At 37.2% G+C, this 14987-nt stretch overlaps 2 protein-coding genes and 2 non-coding genes across 7 annotated transcripts; 3 read left to right on the top strand and 1 right to left on the bottom strand.

Annotated features, from left to right (window-relative positions):
* Positions 1-3690: 3690 nt before the first annotated feature.
* Positions 3691-4838, bottom strand: LOC104887047 (hypothetical protein). Its single transcript, XM_010671630.3, has one exon. It carries the CDS (start codon positions 4770-4772, stop codon positions 3930-3932), a length of 843 nt encoding a protein of 280 aa, XP_010669932.2. The 5' UTR covers positions 4773-4838; the 3' UTR covers positions 3691-3929.
* A 5417-nt stretch (positions 4839-10255) lies between these two features.
* On the top strand, positions 10256-14987 carry LOC104887025 (dolichyl-diphosphooligosaccharide--protein glycosyltransferase subunit 4A). Of its 4 annotated transcripts, none has more exons than XM_048638929.2 (4): positions 10587-10787; positions 12970-13081; positions 13166-13289; positions 14204-14987. In XM_048638929.2, exon 4 carries the CDS (start codon positions 14204-14206, stop codon positions 14315-14317), a length of 114 nt encoding a protein of 37 aa, XP_048494886.1. In that variant the 5' UTR covers positions 10587-10787; positions 12970-13081; positions 13166-13289; the 3' UTR covers positions 14318-14987. The 4 variants fall into 4 exon arrangements, 3 of the variants coding, with proteins under 3 accessions (XP_010669907.1, XP_048494886.1, XP_048494887.1); XM_048638930.2 differs by having other exon boundaries at positions 13162-13289; XM_010671605.4 differs by lacking the exon at positions 13166-13289 and having other exon boundaries at positions 10585-10787.
* Positions 10505-10576, top strand: TRNAH-GUG (transfer RNA histidin (anticodon GUG)). Its single transcript has one exon. It is a non-coding gene; the product is annotated as a tRNA-His (tRNA).
* On the top strand, positions 11075-11147 carry TRNAR-CCG (transfer RNA arginine (anticodon CCG)). Its single transcript has one exon. It is a non-coding gene; the product is annotated as a tRNA-Arg (tRNA).

The raw sequence follows: 14987 nt of genomic DNA, 5'->3' as shown, positions 1-14987 counted from the left end.
CTCAACTGAATTGAATTGAACAAAATTGAAATGAATTAGTTATAACTAATAGAAATGATAATTGGAGCTGAATTTAACTGAATTGATTGCAATGGAATTGAACTAAACTGAATTGCACTGAACTGGACTAAAAATAAGTTGGGGAGAAGAAACCCTTACATAGGAAATAGAAAACTAAAAGATACACCATCTCTCTTTAAGAACCTCCCAAGCAACACACCCTAAACACACTTACACGCCGCGCGTCTCCCATTGCGCCTCTCCCCATCCTCCGTTCCCCTAGTGTTCGCCCCTTTAGTTCGTCGTGTTGCATCCCCGTCCCCTGTCCCCCGTCCTGTAGCTCGTTAGTCCCTTTCCCCTGTTCCCCGTCCCCAGTGTCATGCGTGTCCCCCTCCCCCTAGTGTTCGGAGTCTCCCCTCCCCTTCCCCGCCTTGTTACCCCGTTTTTTTGTTTTGTCCCTCCCGTGTGTCTCCTCTCCCCCTTCCCCTGTTTTGTGGTAGTGATTCCCCATGCCCTGTTCTTGGTCGAGTTTCCCCTTCCGCCTCCCCTGTTTGTATCATCGTCTGAGTGCTAGTGTGAATCTACTAATCGAGTTTTCAGTTTGCTTAATGTTTCTATTCAGTTTCTTCCAGATCCAATAACCCTTGCCTTTTTGTGTATGGTTGTGCTTGGGTGATAGTTAGTGGTGATCGGCGGGATATACAAGGTTCTTCGTTTCCTATGGCAATGAAAGATCTAGGAAGCCTAGTTAATAGAGCCAATGATCCAAGACTTCGCCATGGGATTTATGCTACTTTCAGAATACGAGTGTTGGGTAAGATGAGAGGAGGTTCTCAATTTAGATATGTTGTGCGTCGTCCTTCTAGTTTCTGGATTGCAAGGTTGAATCTTGGGATCCATAAGTTGGGCGAATTCCATCAACCTAATTTTCCCCAAGTTCTCGTGTTGGCTTCAAGCGTTATCACATTTAAAAAATGCATCTTGTGGGAGGCCCTCTGGTTTGAATTGGGGTAATTTTCGGCCTCCATTCGTTTCGAGTTTCAGTCTAGTGAGACTAAACTCTTGGTACTTGCACATTAGGGTCATAAGTCATGAAAAGACGTGACTTCATTGTTAGTTGAATCAGTAGACTTCCAGGAGGATGTTCTTCAAGGGCCTTGGGATTTAGCATCTAGTGGACATTGGGGGTCTACTAGATGTCATGCGGCAATCTCTGTCTGAAGTTCGTCAGGATTTTGTATCTCAACAGGTTCCGTATCATATTAAGTCTTTTTCATTAATACATATAACCCAACCCCACCCCACCTACCATCGCTTAAGATAAGCTTCATTTGGACTACACGCGTAATAGTTAGTTTTCTTCTTCAAAAGTATGTACGAGCAAATGGAACTCATGTTAGTTTTATTTTGCATTTGTTTGGTTGTATTAACATTAGATGTAGCTAGTAGAGTGGTAAATCGTAGAAGCTCGAATCAGATGCATTGACAAGGCTAAATTTCCATTTATGTATTATTATCAGCGTCTCTTGTTTTATTGGTCTAGGTTAATTATTCATTTTGTTTTACAAAATATAAATCTTATGTACAAAAGTGGGACAAGAGATTCGACTTATTATAAGATGTTTTTATAGGTCTACAGGTCCAGTTTGATATAAATCTTTCGATTTTTTCACCAAATATACCTCTGACAAAACAAAAAATTCATAACATACCCTCAAATGTTCCAAATATTCACCATATACCCCTAAGTTTTCAAAAACTGCACGTGCACCAGATGGTCTTTTTCTAACGGATGTTAAATTGTCGTTTGCTTTATTTACGATTTTGTCATCATTATTCCCTAACCCTAAAATCTAATCCCCCAAACCCTTACCTAACCCTAATTCTAACCCTAATCATAACCCTAACCTACCCTCCCCCTCCCCCTTCCAATCCCCTCCACCCAGTTCAACCCACCACCCCTCCTCATCCCCTCCACCTCCCCTCTCCCCCCAGCTCAGCCCCCTTCCCCGCGATTTCCCCAGCCCCCACCCCCTTCCCCGTGATTTTCAACAGAATCTAGGCTATTATTAACCCCTCGAGTGAGCAACGATAAACTGCACAATAGGGGAGGAGAGCAAATTTTCGGCAGCGATAGGGAGGGAGGCAGGGCACGAGCGTGTGTAGCAACGAGTAGTGGCTACCACAGATGAGGATATCGAAGGAGGAGAGAGAAGCACAGTGCAGGAGCAGTGTGGCTGCGATGGTTCGACGCGAGCAGTACGCGCTGGTGGTCGAGCGATGGAGCAACAACACGGAATCGAGGGGGGGAGGAAAGCAGGAGTAGCAGTGGTGTTGCGGTGGTAGGAGGAAGCAACATGTTGCTGGGAAGATGCGCCGGAGGTGGGCTGGCAGGGGGGAGGAGGTGGGGGGCTGTGGCGGAGGAGAAAGGGAAGGGAGGGGGCTGGGCTGGCATGGGGAAGGGGTGAAGGCTGCTGCGGTGGAGGGGTGGGGGCTGGTGGAGGGGAGGGGGTGGGTTAGGGTTTAGATTTTAGGGTTAGGTTTATATTTGATTTAAGGGATTAGGGTTTAAATTAGAGTTTATATTTTATGATTATAGAATAATGATGGCAAAATCGTAAATAACGCAAACGACAACCTAACGTCCGTTATAAAAAGGGTATCTGGTACATAGTTTTGAAAAACTCATGGGGTATATGGTGAATATTTGGAACATTGAGGGTATTGTGAATTTTTTAATTTGTCCGGGTATTTGGTGAAAAAACCGTAAATCTTTTGATATATATTTCTACCATTATTTGTACCGTTCCTTATTGGTCATATTAGTTATATACTTTCTGCATTCTAATATAAATAAAACACTTACTATTGCAGAATGTTTCAAAATAAATGAAATGTTATTATATTTGTTACTTATTTATCTCTATCTTTATTCATCACATGAGTCCCTCTTTTTCATTCTCTCTATCTCTCTCTTCTCCTAAATCTCCTGTGTCAAGCCCCTACGTTTCGTTTACGAGACAGAGCAAGTACATGTTTATTCTCTTGTTTTTTTTAAAAGAACGGATTTTTCACCATATACCCTCGGTAATTTTTTTTATTCATCATATATCCTTGATGTTTTCAAAATCACCGCATACAACTCAATTTCTTGATAAAACACCATGTGCCCTTAATGACTAACGATCAACTTTTTTTTTTATCATTAACCCTTAATTTCGTTAACAAACCCTAATTAACCGCGATTTGAGTCATTAGTCTTAATTGAACACCATTAAAACACCACAATGACCCATTTTAGCACTTTTCCTCCATAACTCTCTTCTTTTAGCTTTCCCTTAGGTGTTGTTTCAATGCTCTTCTGCTAGGATAGATGAGTTAAATAGGGATCAAATAAGGTTTAGTAATGGAATCCAGGGTTAATGATAAAAAAAAGTTGATAATCGTTAATCATTAAGGGTACATGGTTAATAATCAAGAAATTGAGAGGTACACGCACTAGTGGAAAAATGAAGAAGGGCTGCGCTGAAAAAGGCCTGTAGGGCTGCGCTTTTTGACAGCAGCCCTTCACTTTTTAAGTAGGGCTGCGCTAGAAAAGCGCAGCCCTTAAGCTAGAAGGGCTGCGCTAGTTAGGAAAAAGTGCAGCCCTTCTAGCTTAGAAGGGCTGCGCTAGTTAAGGGTACGGTGAATTTTGAAAACATCGATGGTATAATAAAAACATTTGTCGGGAGTATATGGTGAAAAATCCATTAAAAGAATCTTTAGTTAGACCAACCTAGATGTTAAGTGACTCATGTACAAGTATTGGTACCAAAAAATAGGACAGAATATTTAAACACAAGGAATTTTAGATTCATCATACAATTCCATTAACACAGTATACGCAAGATTAAACTGTGTTATTCAGGGCTTTATCATTATGATTAATCTCACAAGGACCAATCGAGCAAGGAGCTCAAACGAAAGGGGCGTAACAACGAGAGCAACTCAGCCCAATTTGGCCAGCTCAAGTTCATAACATCCTCTAAACGAAAGTCATAATCATCATCGTTATCATAACCATTCCCATAATTTGCACCTCGGATATGACTACTGAAACTCTCGTCATCATTGAAGCCTTGTTGTATTGGTAGTTGGTAACGACATACAGGGCAAGTATTGTTAATTCGAAGCCAAGGCGTAATGCAATCAGAATGATAGAAATGATTGCAACCCAACTTTGTGATCTTTTCATCAATAACAAAGTCTTCTTTACAAATTGAGCATGTTGAGTCAGTGCACAACATATCAGCTGTCAGCCTGATATCTGATGTATGATCCTGCAGGGACGGCGTCTGTAAGGGCGGTGAGGCAGGACTGTTGAATGGGAGTTGTGGCCTCATAGTTGGATGATGAGGCGGTAGATTGATGATCTGAGCCATTGTGTCAAGTAACTGAGCAGCTGATGATGAAGAAGAGGGAGATTGTCCTGCTGAAGTACTAGTAAATGAGAAATTATTAGATGGCCTTGGAATATGGAATTCTTGGTATAAGAAGTGGTGACAAAGTGGGCATGAGAAATTGTTTTGGGGGTTGGAAGAAGCTGATGTAGTCCTGACTGTTCGATCACAATGACGGCACCAGAAGAAACGGTATGTTCGTGTTCTTCGAACTCCGTCGATCACGACTCGAGGCCTGTTCATCAGAGGCATAGTTGGTTGGGTTAGGATACAAATAGTTGAATTTAAGGGACTGAGGACTTGGGGGAGAAGGGTACATTTATAAGTGGTCATATATGTATGTGTGAATGGAAAAGGAATATAATGGCTGATGGGTTACTGAAAGTTATTGTACCATTTAAGAAGTTTTTGTATGACTTGCATCATGTCAATCTTCATGGTTTAAGCAAAGGATGAGTAACCTGCAATAACAAGTTAAACTATTACTACATCAAAAATTCCTTGCATTTCATTATCTACCTTTCTCTACGAGTACTTACCTTGTATTATCAGAAAACACAATTGACTTTTCCTATTTTCTATTATGGGCGCAAAACTTTGTGACAGAATTTCCAAAAAAGAAAAAATCATATGTCAGTAATTATATATTACTTGTATCTCTATTATATAAGGAAAGGGTGAATTATGATGTCTCCTTATAAATTTACTTAATTACTCATTAGACCATTAATAAATCAACTACTCTATCAAAAAAGATAAAAGAAAGTCAAACTCAAATATACCATAAAAAAATTAACTAAAATGATGGAGGCAATTAATTGATAATTGAGCCACAAAAAAAACAGCTAAGCACAAGACTAATACCTTTTTTCGGACGAGCACAAGACATTAATATATTCATGCTGTAAAAAGTAAAAAGAAAACAAAATTTCAAATAGTTCCGCTGTATATGCATCTATATGTTCCTATAGATTTATACTTTAAATGGTAGGATCGATTGAGCCCACTTTTAAATGATATTTTTGCAAATTTTTCTTAAAATAAATTATCAATCGATCCCAATAAAAGTCTTATCAATTTTATCTTGACCCCACTTATATTTTTTATTCGAGCTATATAATTTCTCAATTTTGATACTGAATCCATGGGCAGGCAAGAGACAACAGGCGATGTTAGACATGGAGTTGGTCAAGGTACTACTATGGGACAAGCTGTAGAAGGTATTGAAGCCTTTCTCCCATGATATCAGTTAGTTAGTGAATTGAATACTCCTGGCGGGGGCCAGAAGGTTGGCTAGAGATTTTTTTGTAAAAACACTAGCCCTCCGTTGGTACCGGATTCAAAGGATTCGTAGTATTTGAAGTCACCATGAATTGTCCACACGTTATTCACTCTTATTAGTTTAGCGTTTTGCTGCTTACCATTCTAAAATGTCGTACTATTGTCCTAGATACATATATTTGTACTGTATTTGTATACCCTATACACCTTTTCTTTTATTTTCCCTCTTTCCACCCTTTCCCTCACCTTCCATCGCCCTTCTTCTCCACACCAGTGTACCCCTATGAGATTTCACCAGGAAACAACCACCACCATCAGTGGCGGAGCCACTCAGTCACAAGGAAAAAAACAGAGAAGTATAGAACTACTTCTTCTTCCTCTCTCTCTAGCTGTGCTCTTTAGCTCCTTCAGTCTTCAACCTTAAAATTTTCTCTATTATCAATTGTCCAATTGATCCAGGTCTTTGTACTATGACATAAAAAGCCCGAATTTTAACCCCAATTCCAACAATTAAGCAAAATCGATGAACTAATTTCAGTAAAAGATTACAATTTTCTCCCAAGATAGAGAAGGGGGTTTTAGCTACAACCCCTCAAAATTAAATTTAAATAACTTTCCCACCAGCTTTACACAAATTAGGCCGAGAACAAAGAGGGAAAGAAAGAAATGAGATGTTAAAGATGTCAATTTATGGAGGAAGACTCCATCAAAGCTTGGAAGTAAATAAAAAGAGAAGAAAAAATGTAACCGAGAAAGACTAATTTGATGGATAGCTGAGAAATGTATTAGTAGATGAATGGATTAGAATTGCAGATATAGTGGCATATAGTATTACCAAGGATTTTGCTAAATTACGCCCTAAAATTTCCTAGTAACACCCTACATATCGTATTTCTATACCCTTTAACTCACTTCCCTAATCCTCCTCCAATTTAAAAAACTCACTTCCCACCACACCACTAACACCACCTTCTTCTCCAATTTCCAAATCAGACTTCCCACCACATCACCACGGAATCATCGTGAATTTGGGAGATGATTTATTGACATTTCATTATGAGAAGAAGATGATTCTTTCCCTTGACACCATAGACTGCAACAAATTCGCGATAGTTTACACACCAAAAACAAGGTAGTTCCAGTAGAATAAGAAGAGGCTGAAAATTTTCAAAAACACTGAAATTTTTTGTTTTTTAAAAAGGAAGGCGTCCACCATGGAGGCCCCACCACCGGTGGAGGCGTCCATGGCAGACGTCCCACCACAGGTGGAGGCGTCCATGGCAGGCGCCTCACCATGTGGTGGAGCGCCTGCCATAGGTGCCTCCACATGTGATGGAGCGCCTGCCATGGGCACCTCCACCGGTGGTGGGGCGTCCATGGTGGACGCCTCTTTTTTTAATTCTTTTCACTGTAAATGAAGAAAACAGAGGAGAGGAGGACGTCCATGGGGGTACGGTGGTGGTGGTGCGGCGGTGGCGGTGTGTCAGTGGTGGTGCGGCGGCGGTGGTGTATTGCATCGGCGCCCAATGGTGATGTGGAAGAAGAGGGGGGGGGGGAAGTGAATGAAGAAAATCTAAATATAATAAAATACAGTATATTATACGTATTTAGGGCGTTATTAGCAAATTCTAGGGCGTTGTTTAGCAAACTAGATTACTAATGTCTAATCCTAGATAGTACATTTCTAGAATATCTAAGACTAATTTGATAGATAGCAAAAAATAAGAAAAGCCTATTTTACCTATTAATAGAAAAGTGGACTCCCTTAGTTAGATCATTGTAATATTTTTTTATAGCCTGATAATTTTAATTTCTAAAAGGCAATTACTTTTAAATCGTAAATGTATGGTTACTGGCTGAGGAAAAAAAATTAGTTGTTGCTTTTGCATTTGAAGAGGAAAAAAAGGAAAGAACCCAAATTTGTGAAATTATAGGCAAAAATATTGTGAATTGTGATTTTTTTGTATATTTGTGTTATAGGTTTAAGTTGATAATTGAGATATGAAAATTAGAACAATTAAGATGAAAATGTAATGTTTGTTGAAGATTCTAATTAGATTTTATATGTATTGAATTGTGAAGAGAAGAAAAGAGAGTGATATTTGAGATTTTCAAAATGGACACAAAATGAAAGTGAAGATAATTTTGTAACTTTTCGAATGTAGTTTTTTTTTTGGGTAGTTAAGGAAATCATGCAAAGTGAAATTTTCTAAGAAATAGAAGAAGTCAAGAAGGTGTCTTGTTTGGTTGGCAAAAACATGAGGCTTAGACTTTCCTAGGAAATAATTTCATGTGAATGCTAAATTCTAAGAAAAAACTACTTCTGATAACATAACAAACAAGCACTTAATTAATATAGTTTTTTCATAATTGATTATATTGCAATATTAAGCTACCCCTCATTCAAAATCCCGGATCCACCACTGGCCACCACCAATGGTTCTAGGATTAATTCCACCACTATCGGAACCACAAACCCCCACCACGAAACTTGCCGAAATCCAAAACTTAAAATTATCAATGCAAATTATCCAATAAATAATCACTGCGAAATCAACTACAAAATTATCCAAATTTTTCAGGAAAAAAAGGACAAGAAAAAAAACAATTAGATCACTAGAAAAAATATTAAATATTTTTCTAAAAATTTGGTGAGGCATTGATAGGTTGTCATATACCTGTCAAAAATAATTCCTAACAAAACCTGCTAACAATATAATGGGGTAAGTAGGATCGAATCTACAGAGAGATGGACGCTTTGATCTAGTTTCTAAGGTATGGGAAAACTAAACAAGATCAGAATAAGATAATTAATTCTAAAGTAATAAAATATTAACATCAAACTAATCAGATATAGGAAAATGGTTCACCATGTTCAGATTTATAATCTATCAAAATATCATCAGTAGTTCAATTAATCAGATGTCTAGAGCATAGGTTAATTCTACGGTCGGGTCTTAATGCTTTCAAATCAACATATGCAATACGGTCACTAACGTAATTAGGTTTGCTAATTGTAGGTAAGCCTATGAGGAGTACTATCTCTCGATCTATGACTCGTTACTAGCAAGATTTAATCAAACAATTGATCATGTTGCAAGATTAACAAAATAAACCTAATTAATTAGAAATATCAATGACTAATCAAACCATTAATAACATCAATCAAGATTCATAGCATATAAACATGGATTCTCAATCCTAAAAAATAAGACTACTCAATCATGAAATAAATAATAAAATCTAAATCTACAATGGAAAACATGATTAAAGAAATCAATGCAAGAAAGAGAACAAAATAGTAGAACTCATGAATTTATGGAGAACAAGAAAAACAAGTTTTACTAAGGCTCCGTTTGGTAGGGCGTAAAACATTTTCAGTGTAAAATAATTTTCATGGAAAACAATTTACAATGGAAAACACAATTCCAAAACTAGTTTTCCGTTGTTTGGTTCGATGTAAGAAAAATGATGAAATGAAAGGGAAAGTAAGGAGGTAGTGAGAGGAGTGTACAAGAGAGATAAGGAAAATAGTTTTCCCTTCATTTTGAAAGGAAAATGGTTTTCCATCATTGGGAGAGTAATTTTACCCCAAGGGAAAATGGTTTTACACTCTTTTGTCAACCAAATAATGTAAAACTGAAAATAGAGGAAAATAGTTTTTTGGGAAAACATTTTTACGCCCTACCAAACAGAGCCTAAAAAGCTAGAGAAGAAAAGGAAAAGAAAGAGAGATAAAGAGAGAAAGAGAGAGAGAGAGAGTTTTCGCAAGAAGTCCTAGCATATCTAATAACCTAATATAACTATGAATGTAAGTTACAAGATAAGGAAATTTGAAATATTCATTAAATAGGTGGAATTAGTGATCCGCGCGTACAAGAATAGATTCCAGCGGAATCAGTATGAACTTCTGAAAGGCATAACTCCTTGACTAGAAATCCGGTGGAAAGCTCTTTAAGTCTAGTTTTCATTTCTATTGTAATTATTCAATTCTCATAATCACATCAAAAGTTATGGTCGGAAGAGTAGACGCGACTCCTTTTCCACATTTGTTCTAATGATTTTCCACTTTGCTTTCGCTCAAACTCGTACCATAACATATCCAAACGATTCTTATGCATTGTTCCTTCCTTCCACATGCTCTTAATCCTCACGCGAAAAAATATCGAACAAGAGTAGAATAGCATAACTTAAGACCATAATGCAATATGAATCTAAATGCTCTTATATACAACTTAAATGCATCTGAAAATTATATATAAATATGACTTATCAAGCATCTATGCCCAACACCAGTGTAGGCGCCTACCATGGACGCCTTAACATGTGGGGTGGGGGGGGGGGGAGGCTTCTACTATAGAAGCCTTCAATTTATTTTGGCTTTTATTTACTTACGTATCTTGAATCTCATCTTTTATTTTGCCAGATTTTCGCTTTTGATTTGACTTGGTAGTGTATCCTTGTATATTTGAAGTTTTTCGGTGAGATGGTATAGTGCCAACGAACTGAGTTGGCTGAAAAATTTGGCTAGAAATTTTGTAGTGGTGGTGGTGCAAGGGTCGTGAGAAAGAGGAGGTAGATATGAAGGAAATGGGAGTTGGGTTCTTGGCTGGAAAATTTGTAATGGTGGTGTGATAGTGGTGGCTCTTATGGGGTTGGAGTGGGAGAGCTAAGGAGAAGGTGGTGATGGAGGTGGTGTAAGAAAGGGGAAAAGATGGATAATCATTAATGTGTGTGTGAAACTACTAGAAGATATAATTATCTTAGATTACTTGTAAACAAAAGTGGCTGTAGTTTAGTGGTTAGAATTCCACGTTGTGGCCGTGGAGACCTGGGCTCGAATCCCAGCAGCCACAATTTTTTTCTCTCTCGAAACATTCAAAAATCATGCCTTAAATTAAAAACAAATATCATTAATCATAATATATACTTAATCTTTAACAACTACCAAAAATTTTACGGTATATATTTCCAGCTTCCTTTGAAAATCAACTCAATCTCTTTTTTTTCTCTCTCTCCTCCTCCCATAATCATAGATTCAACTTCAACTTAATCAACATTCTCAAGGTATGAAATTAATTCATCAATCCATGAATCCTCCCTTTTTTCCATCTAACGTATATATTCTTATTTTTCTGAAGTTTGTAGATCTGAAAAGTTTCAAGTAAAATTAGTAACTTACCAATTATTTATCGTTCTTAAACATTATGAGTTGTGTTTTTAATTTTTTGGAATGTATTGAAGATGGGTTTTGAGAGCAGATTGTCGCTTTCAGTCTCAGATTTCTGGGTTTTGTCGGGATGTAGAGATCAAAATGATAATTTGAAAAAGATAATAGTACTAACAATGGATGGGATCACATAGCGGAGTGGATATCGCATTAGACTCCGAATCTAAAGGTCGTGGGTTCGAATCCCACTGTGATCAATCCCCCCCTTTTTTGGTTTACAATTTTTCTTCACTGATCTCTGGGTTTGTAACTGTTTAGAAGAAGAAAGTTGATAAATTGGGGCATTATTGTTAAAAAGAATCCTTTTTTTCTTTTTCTTTTGGGTTTGTTTGTGCCATAAATTGCTTTCCATAAAACAGTAGTTTTGTCAAGTAAATAAGTAGAATTTTCAGTCAAATAAGCAACCTGAGGATATGGTATAGTAGAATGCAATGTCTATTTTCTATGAAGTTATGTTGCTTGTAATCAGGAAAATGATTGGGTATGATTGTGTTTTTTGACCTTTAATCTGATTTTCTTGTGAAAATCAGGTGTTTCACTGGTCGAAATCTCGAAATTGAAGTGAAAGTGTTATATCTTGTTCTTTGATCTGCATATGAGATGACTTGCTTAGTGTGTGAGTGGAAGTGTTCAAGGCTGGCGTTATAGTTTTATAACGTAACCTACTGTTCAATGGTGAAAAGTGCATACTGCATAGGATATAGAGTTTGCATAGTAGCTATCTAGAATAGTTTATGCTTTGTGATAAGTGTAGGACTATGAAAACTCGAGGGTTGGTCGGTATATTTTTGGAGGTGGCTTTGAGATGAATAGTAAGTTGCATTTTTCAACGGTGATTATTGCTGGAAAAAAAAAATCTTGTTGTTAGATGTTGAGGACAAAATGGTGTATGAATGGTAGTTCTTTCTCACTAACCACAAGCACCAATGGACAATGACGAGTATCTTTTGGGGGAGTTTGAGTTTAAAATTTAGTTATGAGGTCCATGATTTCAATTAGTTAGCCAACCATGGGTAGTCTCTGTTACATCTGAAGCCTAGTTGGTGTTTTGACCTTTTCTTTTCTTTTTCGCTTTTTTCTAGGAAGGGGAATATAATGCAGACAGAGTTAGTTACTAGTTAAGGGCTATTCAGGAATATGAAAGCTCACCAAGATAATCAATATTGGACGAAAACATGAGTGTTAGAGTTGTTTCATCCTTAGGTATAGGACTATTTTATCTTCACATAGATAAAATGGAACAGTATGCAGTGATTTTTGAGATTAGGAATTCATTGGCCACATAAGGTTTTTGTTACTTTGGAAAAGAAGTTAACGAGTCTTCATTATAAAAGGGCTCCTATTTATTCGAGACTGAAAACTCTTGGCCTCTCTTGTTATATTATACAAGACCACAATGCTTTCCCAAAATCGTTTCCGAAACTGCATGGGAAGTGAGAAGTATGTTTGATTCTGTTTCTAATTGATTTGAAAAGAAGAAGAAGATTTACCTTCACTTTGTTGCCAAAGAACTACGTCGCTTGTCACCGTGACTTTTCAAAATCGTTGTTGAGTCTATTTATAAAACTTTGAGATGTGATTCAATTATGTTTGTTTGGAATCTTGATAAAAGATTTCAATGACATGTATTCCTCATGCTAGAAGCCAGCAAGCTCACTAAAAGATATTGTGATGCTATACGCAGTCATCTCAGCCACTTCTTTTGAAATAACAAATCCATCAAAAGGAAAAATATTCTGCAATTTGTAGTGAATTTGGCCTTCTTGCTCTTTATTCTACTTTTTCTTAGCTACTGCACCGTGGTTTGAAAGTTATTGAGTGAATTATCTCATGGTTCAAATTGAAGTGAAATACTGAGGGCTCATATATAGTCTTCCACTTTTTCATCACTCCAAACTTTTTTATTAATAAATATGAGCTGAGAAACAAAAAGTGGATAGATCAATATTGTTTTTCATTTGGTCATTAGCTGGTGTAGGTTGTCGGATGCCTAATTTATCTTGCACTATGTTTGGATAGGATCATGGAGGACTTACGAGGGAAGGGAATGTGAGGGAATATTTTCCATTATTTTCCTTCCCCTTTCAATTAATTACATCCCTCGGCTATTGGAAAGTTTTGAAAGGAATATGTAAGCTCACTCTTTCTCTTCCGTCACCTCTCTCTCTCTCTTCCCTCCCCTCTACAAATGCTAACCAAAGACATTGTTAGGCAGTTAGGCCAGAGGTGAAGAGGGAGAAGGGTGGATCCAAGTTCAATGGAAACCCCAACCCAAAAGCCTGGACAATAAACCTAATAGGACAGCATTTAATACCTTTACGACCTTGAATCTGGGAAAGGTAATTATTAGAACCTCTAATGTCATGGTTGGGAGGTCTCAGCCCATTTCGATATGATTTTCTAATTGGTCAGCATTGTAATTTATGCTTCCTCTGTCTCTTTTTAAGTGGAGCACTTTGACTTTTGTAATATTCACACAGCTCACTTTGACTTTTGTAATATTCACACAGCTCACTTTGACTATCTTTTCACTAATATATAAAAACAAAACGATCATTTAAATTGTTCTTGGATTTGTTTCAATTAATATTTTTATAATACAACTGTTAATAATTTTTACACAAACATAATTAGATTATTAGGGATAATAATGGTCAAAGTTGTGCGTTAGCAAATGTAAAGTCAAAATGTTGCACTTATTTAGAAATAGATGAAGTATTTGATAAGTTTTCTCTAGTTGCAACATGGGGAAGAGGTCCAGATGATGAAGAAAAGGATAGAGAGAGAAGGTAAGAGGGCTTGTGTGATAAAGGAGAGAGAAAATTAATGAAGTGTAAATTAATGAAGGATTCATATACCGCTTGTGTTGAATACTCTATTAAGTAAAATGATGCAAATTAAGGAGGATAGATAGAAAGTGGGAGGATAATTTAAGCTGCTTAAATTAGTGGGTATGTGCCCTGTCCACTCTCTTTTTCCTCCTGAACTTGGATAGGTTTGGAAGTGGAAAATGACTAGAAGCGAATTCCACAAGTTGTGTGCCACTCTATTTGATTGCAAGCATTTAGAAACAGAGGAAGTATTATGTGAAATTAAAGTGGCATGCAATTTGGTGATTTTTATGGGAGATTTGATTTTAAGTACATGAGTAAAATAGCCTCATGAATGGAACTTGTGATTATTTTAGAACCTGCACAGTAGACACTGGTTTTACTTTACATTGAATTGCTTGTTTTGTTTGGCCCAATTGCAGATGATTGACGATCAGTTCCTGGGATTTTTCGCCAATTCTATGGGAATCTGCTTGTTCATGCTTGTCATTGCTTACCATTATGTAATGGCTGATCCCAGATATGAAGCCAACTGAAAAACTTAATGTCTCTGGAGGTGCTTCTAAATCGAGCTTGAATGTAATGTGTTCTAGATTATGTTAATGCATACACTATGTTACATGCTCTAGATGATTTTTTGTTGACAGTTCGATGATAAACCCCTCCTGTTATTTCTTTGTGATGTACAAGAATCTAAAGTGAAGTTGGAGATGCGGGCTTAAGCTTGCTGAATGAAGATGAATCTGTGGAGATTGAATGATATCGTTATTTTTATACCTTGAATCTGCAAGTTGTAAAATAGTGCATGAAATTATGTCAAAATGGTTGTCCTGGTTTAGGGATGGCATGTAGGTATAAGTTCGTGTAAGTTGTAATAGCACTGCATTTACCCAACTGGAGTGGATATGGGTATGACTTTGATGGATAGCAGATGCCAGGTGGGTGTGGATGTAAAAGTCATAACTGCGATGGGTTGTGGTTAAGTGTGGCTCTAATAGTTTCCCCGCCCTATGTCCACCTGCACCATATTGCACTACATCAATCGTTTGGATCCATACAATTCTAGTGGAATAATAGAGGTGTCACGTGACGTGCATATTATTATTATTAGGGATATTCCATTTGGTACCATTGTATTTTTGACTTTTTCATTTGATACCATTATTTTTCAGATATTCTATATGGTACTATTATAATTTGATTTTA

This window comes from Beta vulgaris, chromosome 2 (genome assembly GCF_026745355.1).
Source record: "Beta vulgaris subsp. vulgaris cultivar EL10 chromosome 2, EL10.2, whole genome shotgun sequence".
Lineage (NCBI taxonomy): Eukaryota > Viridiplantae > Streptophyta > Magnoliopsida > Caryophyllales > Amaranthaceae > Beta > Beta vulgaris.
This window is presented reverse-complemented; position numbering and strand designations above follow the sequence as displayed.